At 40.8% G+C, this 16,339-nt stretch overlaps 1 protein-coding gene across 3 annotated transcripts in view; it reads left to right on the top strand.

Moving 5' to 3' along the window:
- Positions 1-16,339, top strand: part of RABGAP1L (RAB GTPase activating protein 1 like) — a 181,601-nt gene that overhangs the window by 91,081 nt on the left and 74,181 nt on the right. For all 3 annotated transcript variants that reach the window (XM_065745323.1, XM_065745316.1, XM_065745333.1), the window contains exons 14-16: positions 3,408-3,521; positions 12,148-12,222; positions 15,665-15,790. In XM_065745323.1, the coding sequence (XP_065601395.1) occupies positions 3,408-3,521; positions 12,148-12,222; positions 15,665-15,790 (315 nt within the window). The remainder of the gene's footprint in view (positions 1-3,407; positions 3,522-12,147; positions 12,223-15,664; positions 15,791-16,339) is intronic.

Raw genomic sequence — 16,339 nt, 5'->3', positions numbered from 1 at the left:
TTTAAAAAGAAGAGCTCTTGGCTGTTGTTTTTTTCTGAAGCACTTGTTGGTAGAGATCATGGGATTTTGTTGAGTCACACGTGCTTGGAGGGCTGATGAGAGGAGGGGGGTTGGTGTTGTGTGTATGTGGGCACAGTGGGATGTTAGGTTTCATTGAAGGCAGGGACGATGTCATTCATAACAAGGGCCAAAGCTGCGTGTCAGGAGGGTGGCTTATTTCAAGCCCATGTTGACCCCTTTGGTGTGTTGGATTTACTGCTATTTGTGACAGTGTTCTAGAGAATTTTTCTTCTTTCCTTGAGACTCTGGGACCTGGGTATTTTAATCCACTGAGGAGATGAAGCATGGGTGGGACCATTTGCTGAAAAACTGCTGTTTGCACCTCAGCAGAGATGCAGACCTAATAACTGAGCTCATTCAGCTGAGCTTGTGCTGACTCTATGGCACACAGAAATGACGCTGTTTTCACGTGGAATATGATCAGACCAAGCTGGAGGGGGGGTTTCTAAGATTAGGAATGAGACTTTGGGAGGGAAGAAGTGTAGTACGAAATTGTCTGCTTGTATGCATAGTGATGTGGTCTTCGTGGCACACAGGTCTGTGGTTTTGCTTCCTTCTTCCCAGGATCCCTGCCTTGTTGTATATGGAAGGAAGAGTATTTATCTGTGCTTTTTTTTCTTTTTATCCCTTTATTATGTTTCACTGTGTAAACCTGTGCCTTACACTAAACAGTTTAGATCAGAATTGGAGGATGAAGTTATTATTCTCCTCTTTGGCGTTGCTGTAGGACTCATGGCTGCGATATTTCCGCGCTTCAGATGTTAATTGATTTTCACAACACCCTACTGAGACAGGGAATTATTATTAACCAGAGAAATGAAGCACAAGGAGATTGAGGTCAGAAGTACTGCTCAGTTTGAGTACCAGGTCTGAGACAACCGTGACCTGATTTATTGCTTTTCTTGATACTCACGTAAAACTTCTGAAGCAGAGCTTCCTTTGGTTGTATCCACGAGTAACTGCATTTCTCCATGCCAAGTCCACAGCTATGTAAGGAAAACTCAGCTGACCTCTCGTGATGTGTTTGTGAAAGCTGTGTGCCTGTTTCCATGAGAGAGCCTGTGGGCAGAAGCGGGGAAAGGATCTGCATCGTAGCAGCCAGCATGGAGATGTCACCCCCCGAGAGGTTTTCCTTTCTTGGCTGCTGGCTCACGCCATGCTCCTTCCAGTCCTTGCCACAAAACAAGTGAGGCACGAGCAGGAGGCAGGAGCATCCCCAGAGTTAGCAGGATGAGTATGCTCAGGGCACTACATGAGCAGAAGTCTTTTTCAAAGTGTCTGAAATGTCCTTAATTGAAACGCAATTCAGGATACCCCTGCACAGAGATCACCCTGTATTTCTTTCTTAGCGCTGGGTATCCTTGATTTTCATTTAACGTTTTCCTTAATGGAAATAATTTGGGTTTTTTTTTTGTTTTCTGTTTTTATTTTTCTTCTCTGTATTTCTATTTCAGTCTGCCTTCTGGCATCCTGTGTCCACATTCAGTGGCATCTCAGCAGTTCGAAACGACAGCAGTGTCAGCACGTGGGTACGGTTGCTTCGCAGTTGCAGTAGTTCAGCTGTTTCAGAGTATGACAACTCAAAATAGAGAGCTTGTTCAGTGGGATGTCAGCTGTCACAGAGTTGACATATGAAGATAATTCTATTTCTCAGTAGAATATTGTTTCTCTGAGTGCAAAAATGATGATTAGGAGTGAGGAAGATCGTTAGAACTCTTTGTGCTTTGATAGCCATCTCACCTGATCTTTTTTTCATAAGGAATTAACTAATCATGACTTCCAGAAGAACAAAAACCTCTAAAGACCTGAATTAAGACAGGATAAACTCATCTGCTGTGGTGCTCCAGACAGCAGGCCTATGAACAAATAGACTGTAGAGAAAAAGCTGGAGACTCACACAATTTTTTTCCTATATATTTATGTATATAAAGGAATTTTCTATCCTGATGTCCTCTCCAGACTTATTTCTTGCTTTTCTTAAATTGTGGCTTTAAAGCGTTTTGGGTGAGTGTTGTCTTTAGGGAATGCATTCATTGTCTTTTATTTTAAATGTACTTGTTGATGCGTTTAATTATTTCCCTCCAGCTTTTCAGAAGCATCTGTGCTCACTGCTGGATGCTGCCTCTACCTCTGACTCCTTCCACATCAGTAAAAGTACATGTGTGCTGGGGCCTTTACACCGATGTTTTGTGGGCCTGCTTTGGGCATCTGCCCCTGCCAGCTTTTATTTTGTTGGTTTACAGGAGGAAAGATGACTTAGTAGAGGAGGTACAAGAGAAAATAGAAGGGCACGTGGAAGGGTGACTTGTTTACTGGTGATGAGAAAAAGAGAAGATGTCAAACCAATGCACTGATTCTTTCCCTTTCATGTTTTGATGTGAGTTTTCACCGTGGCCTTTCACCCTTTGCACTGTGCCTCTCAGTGGGGTTGTTCCTACTGAAGCATGGATGAGTTACTGCGGCTCCAGCACTTCGGAGCCATGTCCTCATGCACACAGCTCTTATCACATAAAAATACAGTGTTGTAAGCAGTTACTTCTTTATCTAAAGAGGCAGGTATGTCTCGGGAACAATTCAGTTCCGAGCACGGGCATTTGGTGTTGTTTCAGATACGTTTGGATATGCAGATCATCCATATGGAGCTTGCAGAGCTGCTGCTGCGTGTGAGGAGCCTCCTTCCCTCCTGCAGCACAGCTGCCTATCAGCCACGGGTATCTTAGGGCTTCTGGCGTGGTGTTTTCAGCCGTGGTTGAGCACCTGAGCTTCTCCCTGGTGCTGGTCCATGTCAAAATGAAATGAAGATCTGTTGAGGATGTTGTACTACCAGGGAAGATGCGGGGTTTACCTGAAAGCATAACGCTTTCTTGCACTTCTGGTTTTGTTCTCTTAAAGACCACTTACTGGTAAACTTTGAACGTTTCTCAGGAGTAGTTCTAAATGGTAATTAACAGTTTTTATGGTAGATGGATATACATTTAAAATCAGTACTATTCAGCTTTCAAAAGAGAGGCAGTCTCCTTTTTGAACTCGTAGAGAAATCAGTAAGCATATGTTCTGTAGGAAAAAATGCATCTGCAATTAAATAACCAGTCATTTTCTCCACGTTCTGGAGTTGAACTGTAGGCCTCAAGGACAGAAAACATGCCACATTGCTCTTGTTAAACTGTCACATTATTACTGTGTTTGAGACTAGAGGCTTTTCTTTTTCTTCTCCAAGCATTTTTGGAGCATGAGTCAGTGAGGCGGTTATCTCACGTAACTGCACAGACTGCATATAGAATTGTGTATGCTGTATGTTTACACTGTTACCAGGCTAATATTTGGGGATTTTTCTCTCCTTTTTACAGGATTCTGCTCAGGAGAATGTCATCACACGAGATATTCATCGTACATTTCCAGCACACGATTATTTCAAAGATACAGAAGGAGACGGTCAGGAATCTCTGTACAAAATCTGCAAGGTATAGTCAGTACTCTGAATTTTCAAGCGTTCCCTATAGTGCTGGGGCTGTATTTTGCCCAGCTAACCCTGTTCTGCTCCAAATCACCAATCAGTACTATTTGAAGCCTTTTTTAGGCTGTTTGTGAAGAATATAGTGTTTCTGTAGCGCTAGATGCTCTTATGTTGTTTCGCAGCTTTGCATCTCTGAGTTAACTATCCAGAGAACGAGTTAGCTGACCATTCCACCAGTGATGTGCACGTATGGCTCTTCACTCATAACCTTCAGGTCGCCCTCTGATCCAGGAGAAACCTAATACTTTTCTTCCAGTTCACACGTAGGGAAAGTGAGGTACTGAGTGATCAGATGTGGCTGGGCCGTGCAGGCAGGCTTGCTGCTCTGGAGAGATGCAGAAGGTATTAGATTGCTGCTGGATGGGCAATTCTCTCGTTGTCAGGTTCAGATTGCATTGTGTTTCTGGCAGTCAGTTTTCATTTCACGTTTTTTTCTGCATACAGAGAAAAGGATTGCCTCAGACAAAGCCATTCCTGCTGCTCTTCTTTCTCCTTACTGCTCTGTTTCCTCCTTCAGCTGATGTACAGACAGAAGTGATGGAGCTGTCATAACAAGCAGACAAGTGTCCTGCCTTCGGGGTATATTGATACGTGTTTCCCTTCCCCAGATAAATGCAGTGGCGACGCAGTCTGCTATTCAAACAGTAATTTGGACAACGGGTGAAAAATACCTGCTTAGCTTATTAAAATGGATGTTCGTGGTCTGAAATAATTTGCATTAACCATTTATTTTTTAAAAAGAGAAAAAGAAAGGAATGGAGCAGAGAGGACGTTGGGCCAATTACACTGATTTCTCGCTAATCTTGGAGGGCTTTGAAAAGAATAACTGGAATGATGTGGGTAATTATGGGCTTGTCAGTTTGATATCAGTTAAGTGAAAAACGATGGAATGGCATTCAGCTTATCAGGAATTAAATGTGAGAAGTATATGATAATGAATGCCTGTGAGTTTATTGAAAATAGATCTTGACAAGTTAAGATAAGAAAGGGAAATACAGTTTTCTTTGGTGAAAGCAGTTTTATCACAGTTCTGTAGAACTGATGCCATACAAAAGAAATATATATATAGATGCTGGACAAGTTACAACATGAGTAAAATGCACATTAAAGAGTTGAAACTGACTAGCTAACAGGTTTCTGAACGTAGCTGTATTGAACTAAATGCATTTCAGACAAGGTGTCGTGAAGATCACTTGTTTATTTGAGGTGCTCTCATTAGTCATCTGAGAGAAAACACAGAAATCATTTCTTCTAAGGATTTCTAGGTGGCACTGAGAAGGGAATTGTAAGTAATGAAGGATGTATAAACACATGAAGCTCAGGTGGGAATAGAATGACTTGAGCAGCTCAGTATTTCGTAGTTGCTGCAGCAGCTTTTGATTACTGGGTCAGGAATTAAACAACCACTCCTAAACTGGAAAGAATCTGCAGAAATTCCATGCCAGTGGTGAGCGGATTTGAGACCCTAACTTTGGAAAGAAAATCTCATTGTTGTGAGTGAGTATCTCAGCTTGTTCTGCTGAATAAAGAGAGGAAAAGAAGGGGATCAGTTTGAACTAGAAGTGACTCGGAGGGTGTTTATGTCTAGCAGGGAGCTTCAAGGGGCAGAGGGTTTCAATCCTTCCTGGGCTGTCTGCAGCAAAAGTGAAGGGCTGTGCTCACCTCTGGGAGCTTTCCCTGCTCTCCTGATCTCAACTTCTGCTCACAGAGGAGACACAAGTGCAGGTAGTGGTTATTTCCTTCCTCAGTTTTCTGACTGGTGAGGGACTAGATCAGAGCCCAGCAGTGTGCACATCAGTTTGAGGACTGCACTGCCCTTGAAACACTCTCTGTGTTTCTGTGTTTGAATCCTCTCTGCCATTTTGCCACTTTCTCTTGGTACAAACAAGTGACATCTTTGCAGTCATCTTTCAGTTTACTACTCTGAACAGCTTCATGTCATCACCAGACTTTGTTACTGTGCTATTTTTATGTGTATCTGTATGATTTATGCATGTTTTCAATAGCATCAGCTCTATCACATCTTCTCGTCAGGTTCTGCGAGGGACTTTGCCTTCATTCCATGGCTGAAAACTGTTTGTTCCTTCCTTTTGTTTCCTATTTCTCATCAGTTGTTCGAGCCTTCTTCTGTGGCAGCTTAATTCCCTAAAAGTGTTTGGGAAGGGGTTTTGTTGGATGTCTTTCCAAAGTCCTCACAGGCTGTACCGACTGCTTCATGCTTTTGTGTGCTCACTGGTTCCTTCAGCAAAGGGTTTGTGAAGCGTTGCTTCCTGGTATAACAGCCATATTGAATCGTTGGCATTGAATTATTCATAAGTATTTTGCTTTTATTCTTGCCAGTTTGTACCTTCTTGCCAGTATGGAGATTTAACTGCTCTGTGTGTTTCTAAGCAGCCCTTTTTCCTTTGACCTTGTTGAGTGATGGCAGAGCTCTGTTGTACAGCCGTGTCTGACTGGATCTTGCGTTTATGATGGTGTTGATCATTTCTAAAGGAACAGTGTTGGAATCTAATTCATTTGCTTATAAATCTGTCATTCTGATAACTGCTTTAGGTTATTGTCACAACTTTGAACAGCGGTGCTGTGTGCACACGCCCTTCCTTTGGCATGAAAACAAGGTATTTGAAGAGTGGGATTATTGAATGAAGCCAGAAGGGGTCTTTCCTCAAGTGGGAGGGTACAAAGAGGAGCTTTTCCTCCGTGCCTCACTGATGTGAGGGATGATCTGAGCTGTCAGATAGAAAGGAAAACCATTAAAAGCTCCCTGCCTCATTTTAACAGGTCTGTCAGTTCCAGTTCCAGCTCTTAAATCTCTTCTTCAGAACAGTAGGAAATCAGGGAAGATGGAAACTTGTTCAATTTCAGAACATATACGTGACAAAGTAAAGTGCCTAAAAATAAACTTTAAGGCTGACAGTGGTGATAAGGAATGAAAAGAGTTCCAGATTTGAGATTTCACTCGAGGACATCACATAAACTAGCTTTGTTCAGAGAGAACATCTTTGGGAAATATTTATGCTTCTTGCAGACTTCCTGTTAAAATACTTTGAAAATTCAGGCTTTATCTAAAGAGTTTGTTCTCAGTGTTACAGTACACAGCAGAATAGTACTCTCGACCTAATTCCACGCTTGCATATGTAGTTAACAGCTCTGTGCTTCAGGGAATTGAAGCGTGTGACAGAAATAGTTCTCTCAACTGTTTGGGGCGTACACAGTGCACAATTTAATGTGAGATGTGTTTTCTCTAATTTTCTGATTACACTAGCTCTTCTTCGACAAACAACCGCTGCGATGTTAATGGGAGAAACTGAATTTGTTGCAGTGAACTCAATTTATCAGGGTTAATAATGTTATCGGGCAGACTGAAAATAATAGACACAGCATTTCCCTGCTCTCGTGAAAGTGGATGGATGATTTTTCAGAGGTTCAGCATTGGTGTCAGTGAGGAAGGCACAATGGAAGGCTATGAATCACTTGTATGGTGATGTATGTTGTTACTGTTACTTGTCTCCTTGGTTTATCAGATTTGTAGTTTTTTCCTAATCCCGGTCATACTTGCCTGGAAGTGTAATGTGCAGTATCACTGCAATTGTTGGCTTACTGCAAAATGAGGCACTATTTCAGCAGCTGTCCCAGTGTCTGCGTGTTAGTATCCAGATTGGCATCCAGTGTGGTTTTTCTTTTTGCTTTTTTCCTGATGTAATTGAAATAAGAATGTGTCTTGGGGTTTTGTGACCAGTAGCTTCTGTACTGTACCACGAGAGGGATGGGTTACTCTTGGGTTCATCCTCTACAGTGGCAGAAGTGCTGCTGGATACCATCCTGTAAACTGTCTGTCTGTCTATCCTATTCACTTCTTTGCAGTGCCTTCATTCTGATGATGACCTCTTGGCAGCGTGCACATATTCTTCCACAGTTCTCGGTCCTGTCTTAGTTACTCTGCAACTTTACAGATGGGCAGTTTCAGTATTTAGCCACTTGGTTTAATTACTTGTCAAAGAGCAGATCTCTGTCTTTCCTGTAGCAGTCTATTGTATTTTAGTATACACACAGGAGCATAACATAGCAGACTCAGTTAAGAATTATTTTTCATCTATTTTTAGTTGTGTATTTTCTTCACTCCTGGGTTGAAGAGCAATTCTAGTAAATATTGTTGTCTTGTTTCATGCAAAGAGTTTTTAATGTTATCTTGTCTTCTTCAGTTTACATTGATTCCTTCTCTGTGCATCTGTGCTCAGCAAGGAAGCAGCAGTACTGTTCTTGCATATGGATTTTCTGCTGAGATGTGCTGGTAAAAAGGTCAGGATTGTGAATCTTGAATGCTGGAAACAGAGCAAAGGCTCTGCTGTTTTCAGGGGCCTGCCTCAGCAAACATGAGCACTTATTTGCTCTTTGGGCCCTTACTGAGACTGGTCCTGGAGTGATGCACACACACCTGCCTCTTGGAGGGATGCACAGTAAACGAGTAAAAGCAGTCTTCAGTGAACACAGAAATTCCTTGCAGGATGCAGTACATCCTCAGTGCTGCAGTCACAGACTAATGTCATTGCTTTCAGACTGTTAGCCTTGTAATACATTCAAGTACAGAGTTTGAAACTCTCCTTTAAGGTGTAGCACTTTATATTACCACAAACATTACTCAGCGAGTAAGCACGCCATAAAACTCCTTGTTACTGGGAGGGCTGCCTCCAAGTCTAGGTGTTTTCTTGGGACACCGCATTCTTCAGACTCGACACAAGGCTTCAGCTCTTCAGCACAGAGCAATTTCTGTACCAAACACTGAGCACATTCCCAGGATCGTTTTGGTAGTGACACAGAGGGAAGTAAAGAGAGCAAACCAGGCTTGTAAGTCTAAACATTTTGCGTTCCTTTTTAATTTTCTTTTCTTCTGGAGTCGATGCTGTGTATCTACTATGGCTGCTGAGCAGCTTGCCTGAGTGCCTGTCACTCTTTCGGAGAAGTGAGAGTTTCCTGTGCCAGAAGATGTTACTGCTGACGAGAGAGCGTTCTTGCAGATGAGGGATGGGGATGTGTAGTGCCTCTGCTCGTACCTTTCCCACTGCATTGCTGGGAAGCGTGCAAAAGCTCTGACAAATATGAGAAAGATCTTTTTATGAGGCAAACACTATAGAAATATTTTTCTAGGAGTCGATTTAATTTCTAATTGATTGCAGTTAGTGCAGTGGAGACAAATTGGCCACATGATCTTAGGCTGCTTACTAGGTAGTGTTTTACGTTTTGTTGTTTCAAGTCTGTTTGAACCTCCAGCAAGTGCAGATTATTTTCATGCTTACGAGGATGCAAAATGGCACAGAGGAGCTTAGTCTGGAATTCAATCATTTTACTTTTGTGAACTTCCTCTTTTCAAACCCTTGGGACTCACACACACAGCAGTTGCAGAAATCCAAAGTCTGAGTTACTGCATGCCAGTAAGCAGCCTTTCCATTTGTGTTTTACAGTGATACTGACCCCTGGGTTGGAAATAGCAATTGAATTATACAACATCCACAGAAAATGGGTGCATTTCTGGGTTCTCTTTCAAACAATTTGTTTTTTAACTTCCACCTTTCAAGCAATTTGTTTTCTAACCATATACTTAACTGCACAGTTCTCTGTAAAGGACAGATAACTGTTGAAAAGATGATTTAATTCTTTAATAAGGTCTTGGCTAAGTTAAATGGAATTAAAGGCTTTAAAACAGAATGAGAATATTTCTTAAGTCTGAACTGTGAGAAAGGGAATATTTAAAAACTGAGTTGATTGAAGTATTGCGAACGGAGGTTCCTGAAGTGCTTGAAAAAATGACAACTGTAAGTTTTCAGCATTGTCATAAGTTATCATGGGAAAAATACCATTCCCTTGAAATTACAAAAGAACAGTGAGTTCAGTGGAAATAGGAGATTTGAGATTTTGCTTTGTTGTCGTATTTCATGTGGAAAATCAAAGTTAATGCTCCTAAATCCCTTAAAGGATAAATCTTAAATAATTCATCTTAGATCTTTTCTTAATTACATAATGTTATTGTGGTATCTGTAGGCAGCATCCTTATCTTTGAGGGTATTTTGGTTAATTACATCGTATCTCAGCAATATCAAGTCCCATAGGTTACTTAAAACGAAAAAATATATATGTAATTGGAAATGTGATGTGCATAAAGCTTAAAAATGTACTTGCTTTGGACAAATGAAATAAAATCATATTGATTCTACAGACGTAGTTCAAAAAAAAGTCTTTATTTGCCCATACCATGTAGCTTTGACTTAGAATCTTTTTCAGTTTTGTTTCAATTCATGTCCTGAGTTGAAGATGATAGCCACGTATCTGGTCACAGCTGCTTGTGTGGATCAGGTTGTGGGGAGGGACCCGGTAAAAACCAATTAACAACAGCAGCAGACACAAGAAATTAAATAAACAAATCTAACATCCTCCCCCCAAACCCATGCAGGTCAAGTTGAGTTGGTTTTATTCTTTTTGTTTTTAAATATAATTCGTGGTTTCTTCTAAGACTTCTTAAACTTGACTTCATTCTGGTGGGCCCGACAGATATTTTTCCCTTATGTCCTACGCATAAACATATGTCCACTGATGTGATTTTTGTTATTTTTTTAACCACATTACTCAGAACTACTGACTTGTAGCTCCACGTGTTGCCTCTTTCTCCTCTTTTTACAGATGATTCGTTTTTGTCTCTTCCTCCAATTCAGTCTGCCAATTAGTGGTTTACCAGCTTACATCTATTTTCCTTCAAAAGCCACTGAAAAACCTAGTTTTTTAACCTATAGTTACAAAAGTGTGTCAAAACTATCTGTTTTTAATACAAAGTTCAGTATTTTTGTTGATTTTGATGTATGATCTCTTTCTTCTTCTGATACTCGGTTGGAGACAGACCCTTCAACACATTCCCTTCAGGAAGTCATTCCAGCAGAATGACAACCTCTGTGATTATTCTGCAATAACCCAGACACAAAGAAAGTTCATCTGGATATTGTGCTGGAGTTTAAACACAATTTTTGTACCTCCATCATATATTATTTATGATGGAAAGTTTTCTGCGTGCTGTTATTCACTTCTGGTGTTATTTTTATGTATTTTACAGCTAGAACTGCTCAAAGCATCAGGTAGTGGCTCCTTAATTTTTTTTTTTTCAGTAGCATACATGACTGGTCTTCTTGTAGTTACTTGACAGTGAAAATGAGCTGTGGGTTGGGATCATGTTCACCTCAGTTTCCTCTGTTAAGGAACAAGCAGTAGAGGCCAAGGAACCGTTTTGCTTTTCACAAAGCTGCAAATGCATTGGGAAATGTATGGATGAGTTGTTGCTAAACAGTCAGCTTTAAAGGAATACTCAGTTGATGTTCCTGATGAAAGTCTTCCCTTCTGGGTCATCGCCGACTTCCTTAGAAGTATTTGTTTCTTGGTTTTGGCCAATCAGAATGGAAAAGGAAAGGCGGTTTTAAGACTTGATGTTCATTTTGGCTTCCATTTCAGTGTTTCTGGAAGAAGTTATTGGCAGTTATGTTAATACTCTTGGCTAAAAAAAAGCCAAATGCCATTTTCTAATGGTCTTCAGAATCTGGAGGGTCCCAGTTGACTGGGAGCTAGCAGATGTTGTCCTGGTTTTGAGGAATGGCAAGAACGAAGACCCTGGGAATTACAGGCCTGTCAGTCTCACTTCAGCACCTGTTAAGATGATGGATCCAGTGCTTTTTGTGTTCAGGGATGGTTTGCTGTAGAGTTGAAGCCTGCATGTAGGCCTGGAATGCATGGGGCTGCATTTGCAGAGGATTCAGACTGAGGAGGAGCTGCTGGCTCATTCCTGTAGCTCTGGCCTTGCTCTGCAGTTTTCCCTCGCCATAACCTCATTGTTCTCTCAGGATGGCTTTCTCTTCCCTGTCAGTGCTGATCCTGCTTACTTTCTCAGGTTTCTGCAAACCCTCAACATCTTCTAACATCTCTTTCAAAACAGTGTCCGTCATCTCGTCTCTGAAAACCAGAGAAGAAAGGAAGGTTTTGTTATTTTCAATAAGAAAAAGTAGCGTGGCCATCTTACCATAGAAGGAATTGTCTTCCTTTTTTCAGCATAACAAGGAAATGGAAAAACCATTTCTGATGAAATTTTCAATGTAGTTTTCAGTGGTTTTCTAGCAAATGACCTCAAGTTCTATTTTTTCATACTGTAAAGATTTGTTTTCCCCAAACCAAAGAAAGAAGCATGCTCCCCACACAGCCCAAAGTTTCCCTTTCCTTAGCTCATACTTGTTGCATCATTCCCGTTCGTTCATTGCTGACTTGAGCAGAATTATCCCTGGTTTGGGTGAAGTGGAATTGCATCCAGCTCTTTTCATGCAGTTTGCAAAATGAAAGTAGACAAATGCCATCTCTGTGGAAGATTTAGGTAAGCTACAAATGTTGTCTTAAGTGCTCTGATAGCTTTTGCAAGGTGGGTTGCAATTTCACTCCCCTATTACTTCAACCTGCATAGTATTATGTTTCCTGAATAGCTCGCTGATTGTGATACATTTGAATAATGCATAAATGCATTTTAAATGTATGTTGACTGTTATCTTTTCCAGGCATACTCTGTCTACGATGAAGACATTGGCTATTGCCAGGGACAGTCCTTCCTTGCAGCTGTGCTCCTGCTTCATGTGAGTTAATTGCTAAATGAAAGCTTTGATACTTAAAACAGCCTTAAAATCAGAAGTACTGGAACACTGTAATTGACAGATATGCTCTGGTTTTTATTTGCCTGTATTCATTTTTCTGCTGCTGCTTTTTGGCAAATAGTGAATAATGGCTTCTTTTTTTTTTTATGAATGTAGACTTTATTTATTTAGGAGAAATCCATTACATTATGGAGTATTTCTGTGTCAAAACCAGAAACCGATGTGCTACCTTTTCTTTGAGTTTAGTACTCCCATAGGTAAACTCCCTTTGTGTTTAAGGGGAACTTAGATTTGGGAGATATTCTCAGAGTAGCTCACACGAGGAAGCATGCCCATCAATTTTCAGCAATGCTTTTTCTCCTAAGGACATTTTATAAAATCTTCTGCATGAAATATGAATTTGAATGTTGATATTTTAGCCCGCAACCAAAATCTTGACAAACTTTGATCTGTCAGTTCCTATATGTACGTGTGTAGGTGTATAGACATAGGTAGATATGTACATGATTTTTACATTCCGTGAGATGCTTTAACTTTGATGTGTCAGTGGAAAAGAAGCAGATTCAAATATTGGTAGATACTGTAAAGAGTTTCTGAATAAAACAGCTGAGATCCCAACACCAGCTCTTCTTCTGGTCATTACCTTTTTCTGTCAGGATTTTAATTAATAAATTTTAATCATAGTTTAAATGCACGACAGATGGTGGGTTTGGGTAGATGTATATGTCTTGTTGGTATATGTCTTATAACATACATGTTATGTATAAGGTATCCGGAAATCAAATTCATATTAACTTAACTATAAGCTGTAATGTCTGGTGAGATCTGTGACATGAAAGTGTTACAGAAAAACTTGAGATTCCTCAAGAGTTAATCTGAAATCAGTCAGGTTGGGGCAGTCCCACATACTCTGCAAATCAGCTCATCCATCAGTTACTTTGCAAGTAATTGTTTTTCTCAAAGAAGGTTTCTGATTTCCACTGGAGAGATAATCCATTTGCAATACCAAAGTTGTTTAGAAATGAGGGGGTGTCACGTTCTTAGTGTTTGACTAATATTTAGCTTCTCCCTCAGTAGTGTGCTGTCGTTGCAGTAGAGAATCTCCTTTGTTTCTAGTGTTTCTGGAGTTAGAAGAAATTGCCCTGTTACACAGGGAATACTAAATGGCAATTGCACTCATTTTAATCTGCCCTTTATAATGTTTGCTTTTACAATAGGATATTAAACTGAAATAATCAGAGAAAGGGGGGAAGGGAAGCAGTGTCACTCATGTAAGTTGGGAGCTTCCCAGGATATCCTCCAACTTGTGTTCTTCTCAAATGCTCCAACCAATCTGCATCTGTGAATGCTTGTACAACCCCCTCTAACTCTCCAGTCTTTGCATGGATTCTAGACTCCTTTGTTTCCCCTTCTCTTCTGGGACAGGATATTTCTTTTCAGTGTAGATATCTTTCAGGGATGGTTGGGTAGCCTGAACTTCCATCCTGGCTTTTTGTGATTTTGCTGCTTTGGTGAAATTCCCATCAAAGATGAGCAGGTAATCTCTAATCTCAGGGGACCAGTGTTGCCATCTCTCATCAGATTTGCTGTCAGTCTCACTGGATTTGGCTTTCTTTTTCTGATTGACTCACGGAGACGTTACTAAGTGAGAAACTAATACTTCTTTTTTAAAAAAACAAAATATAAATTTCTGGCTTTTGTGATTCCAAATAGGTTTTGTTTAAAATTAAAAACAACAACAACAACAAAGTAAATTTCCTTTACCATTTTAAATTCTTGGGGTTGGTAATACTGGAGAACCTGCTTTCACAGAGTGAGGACTCCATGGCCTCTGCCTGTACTGTCTTTGGCCCAGTACTCACCTCTGTTCCCTCTCCCTGTGGTGGGGGAGGAATGACTGTCAATGCACGTGTCTGATTGAGCATGCAAGGTAGGTGTGCTTGTGCATGAGCATCTGTCATTTTATTAGAAATAATTGTTACCTTACCAAAAATGTACGTTTGCTTTCATTTTATTCTAGAGCAGATTCAAGCTTTTTGGTCAGGATGATTTTTTTCTCCCCCTTCCTTTAGCTGCAGCCTTGATCTGCTGTCAGCAGGGATTGTTCTGTCCACGTAGAATGGTGATAAAGAGATTTGAGACTCCTAAGAGCTTGTTCTAGGTGAATCTAGCCTGCACCGAGAGCTAACAGCTGACCTGGCAGTTCTTAATGTTAACTAGTTCCTTTTATATGTGCTGTCTGAAAATGGAAATGTCTGCACATGGCCCTGGAGACAGGGCATAATTGTAGGATGAACCAGAAACGATGAAACTCTGGAGGTAAATATCAAGAGACTAAAATTCTCTTTGAAAAAGTACTGAGCTTTCATCAATTGCAGATATTTGATAAGGGGTTGGCATGGGAGTGGATGGGTGAATATATTAAAGGTCAAGAGCTGTCATTCTTGATGCTAGTGATTGTTTTCCTATATAGCAATCTGGTCTCCCACAGAAGAAGTTGTTTTTTTGTTTTTTTTTCCCCAAACATGATTGAAGACTTGGTTTGGGGCCTACTTGTGCATATCTTATTATCGTGTCACCTGAGGGCACGGGGGAGAAGCGAGATGACTTGTCAGAGGAGGTGTGATGACACAGGGCTTCCCACGGGTTCAGTGCTCAGTGGGCTGAAGCCAACAAATGCACTTTTAGGTTGGCTCACGCAGCACGGTCCGTTTGTATTGCTTTCTGAAATTCTGTTGAGTGAGAAATTTTGGCCAACGTGAAGTAGAGTTTACAGAGATAGGGCTTCTGAAAAAAATATCACGATATTAGTTGGGGGGGGGGGGGGGGGTGGATCAGCCAGCTTCAAGCTCAGAGGAGATTCTGAAGGCAAAATTTAGTTCTTTATTCATTGTGGAAAACCTGACTTTGGAGGTTTTTGTGCTCTGGGCTTTAGATGAGAATAAATAAGCATTATTCTCACAGAGGGTTGGTTATGCCTCAGTTCTGCGTATTTGACAGCTAACCAAATCTCTCTCATTAGAAGCCAGTGTCTCAGGATGTTTTTTTGTTCTTGTGTGTTTTGTTTTAACGCTGGACTTCTGCGCCTGAGATGGACCTCAGATTTATTGGCAGAAGGAGTAGTGGTGACAGTTACGTCGTTGTAGGAATGCAATACTGACATGAGCCTGTGATCTGATCCCACCTTTTCTTCAGAGGAAGTCTTACAAAGCCAGATCAGGGTGCCCACCAAGTGGAACAGTCCCCTTGAGGCTTTAGTAGCTTAATGCTAAATTCCGAGTGCTTTTCTGAAAAGTTTAATACATCCCTGGTTTTGCATTCATCTTAAGGTATTTGAGCTTACGGGTGTGTGAGTGTGCCTGTCTGTGGAAAGAATGTCCATGCTCAGCTCAGTTCTTAAAATTATGTTTGTGTATTTTTCCAGATGCCGGAGGAGCAGGCTTTCTGTGTGTTTGTGAAAATAATGTATGACTATGGCTTACGAGACCTCTACAGAAATAACTTTGAAGATCTCCACTGCAAATTTTTCCAGCTGGAGAAGCTAATGCAGGTGGGGCCAGACTAACAAATAGCTCTGCTTTCATAAGCAGGAATGCTGATGTGGGGACTGGTGCTTTGCTTCCATCACTTGCTGGTCAGCAAAACCCTTTGCTTAGAGTTGGGGCAGAACCGAAGCAGGAAAGCTGAATACCTACATCCAGTCATTGTGAATCAGGCTTACATATGATTTCTTTTTCCTTTCATATAATGATCTTGCTGCAGATCTATTTGGGTCTTTTTCCTCTCTCTGTTTCCTTACTCTCTTCCTTAATTTCTTACATTACACAGAGAGAATTTGTTCTGTTAAAATCAAAGTGTCTTTCGGCCTGCTGCTATCAGTGTGCCACCTTCTGTGAGTTCCCTGATGGTTAAGAGGTCAGGCAGGTCAGGGTATCTTGATGCTTATGAAATACAAATTAAGTGTAGGTCATTTTACTATGATTTCTGTACATTGCTCTTTATTTTCGGGTGTAATTATGTCATATTCAGAGCAAGTTAAATAAAAAGTTCCAGTTTGACACTACTGCTCTGACTAATAAGTGCTTACTAGCAGTCTGCT

Source organism: Cyrtonyx montezumae, unplaced genomic scaffold (genome assembly GCF_038088225.1).
Source record: "Cyrtonyx montezumae isolate F1298 unplaced genomic scaffold, pur_monq_1.0 scaffold_1, whole genome shotgun sequence".
Taxonomy (NCBI): domain Eukaryota; kingdom Metazoa; phylum Chordata; class Aves; order Galliformes; family Odontophoridae; genus Cyrtonyx; species Cyrtonyx montezumae.
This window is presented reverse-complemented; position numbering and strand designations above follow the sequence as displayed.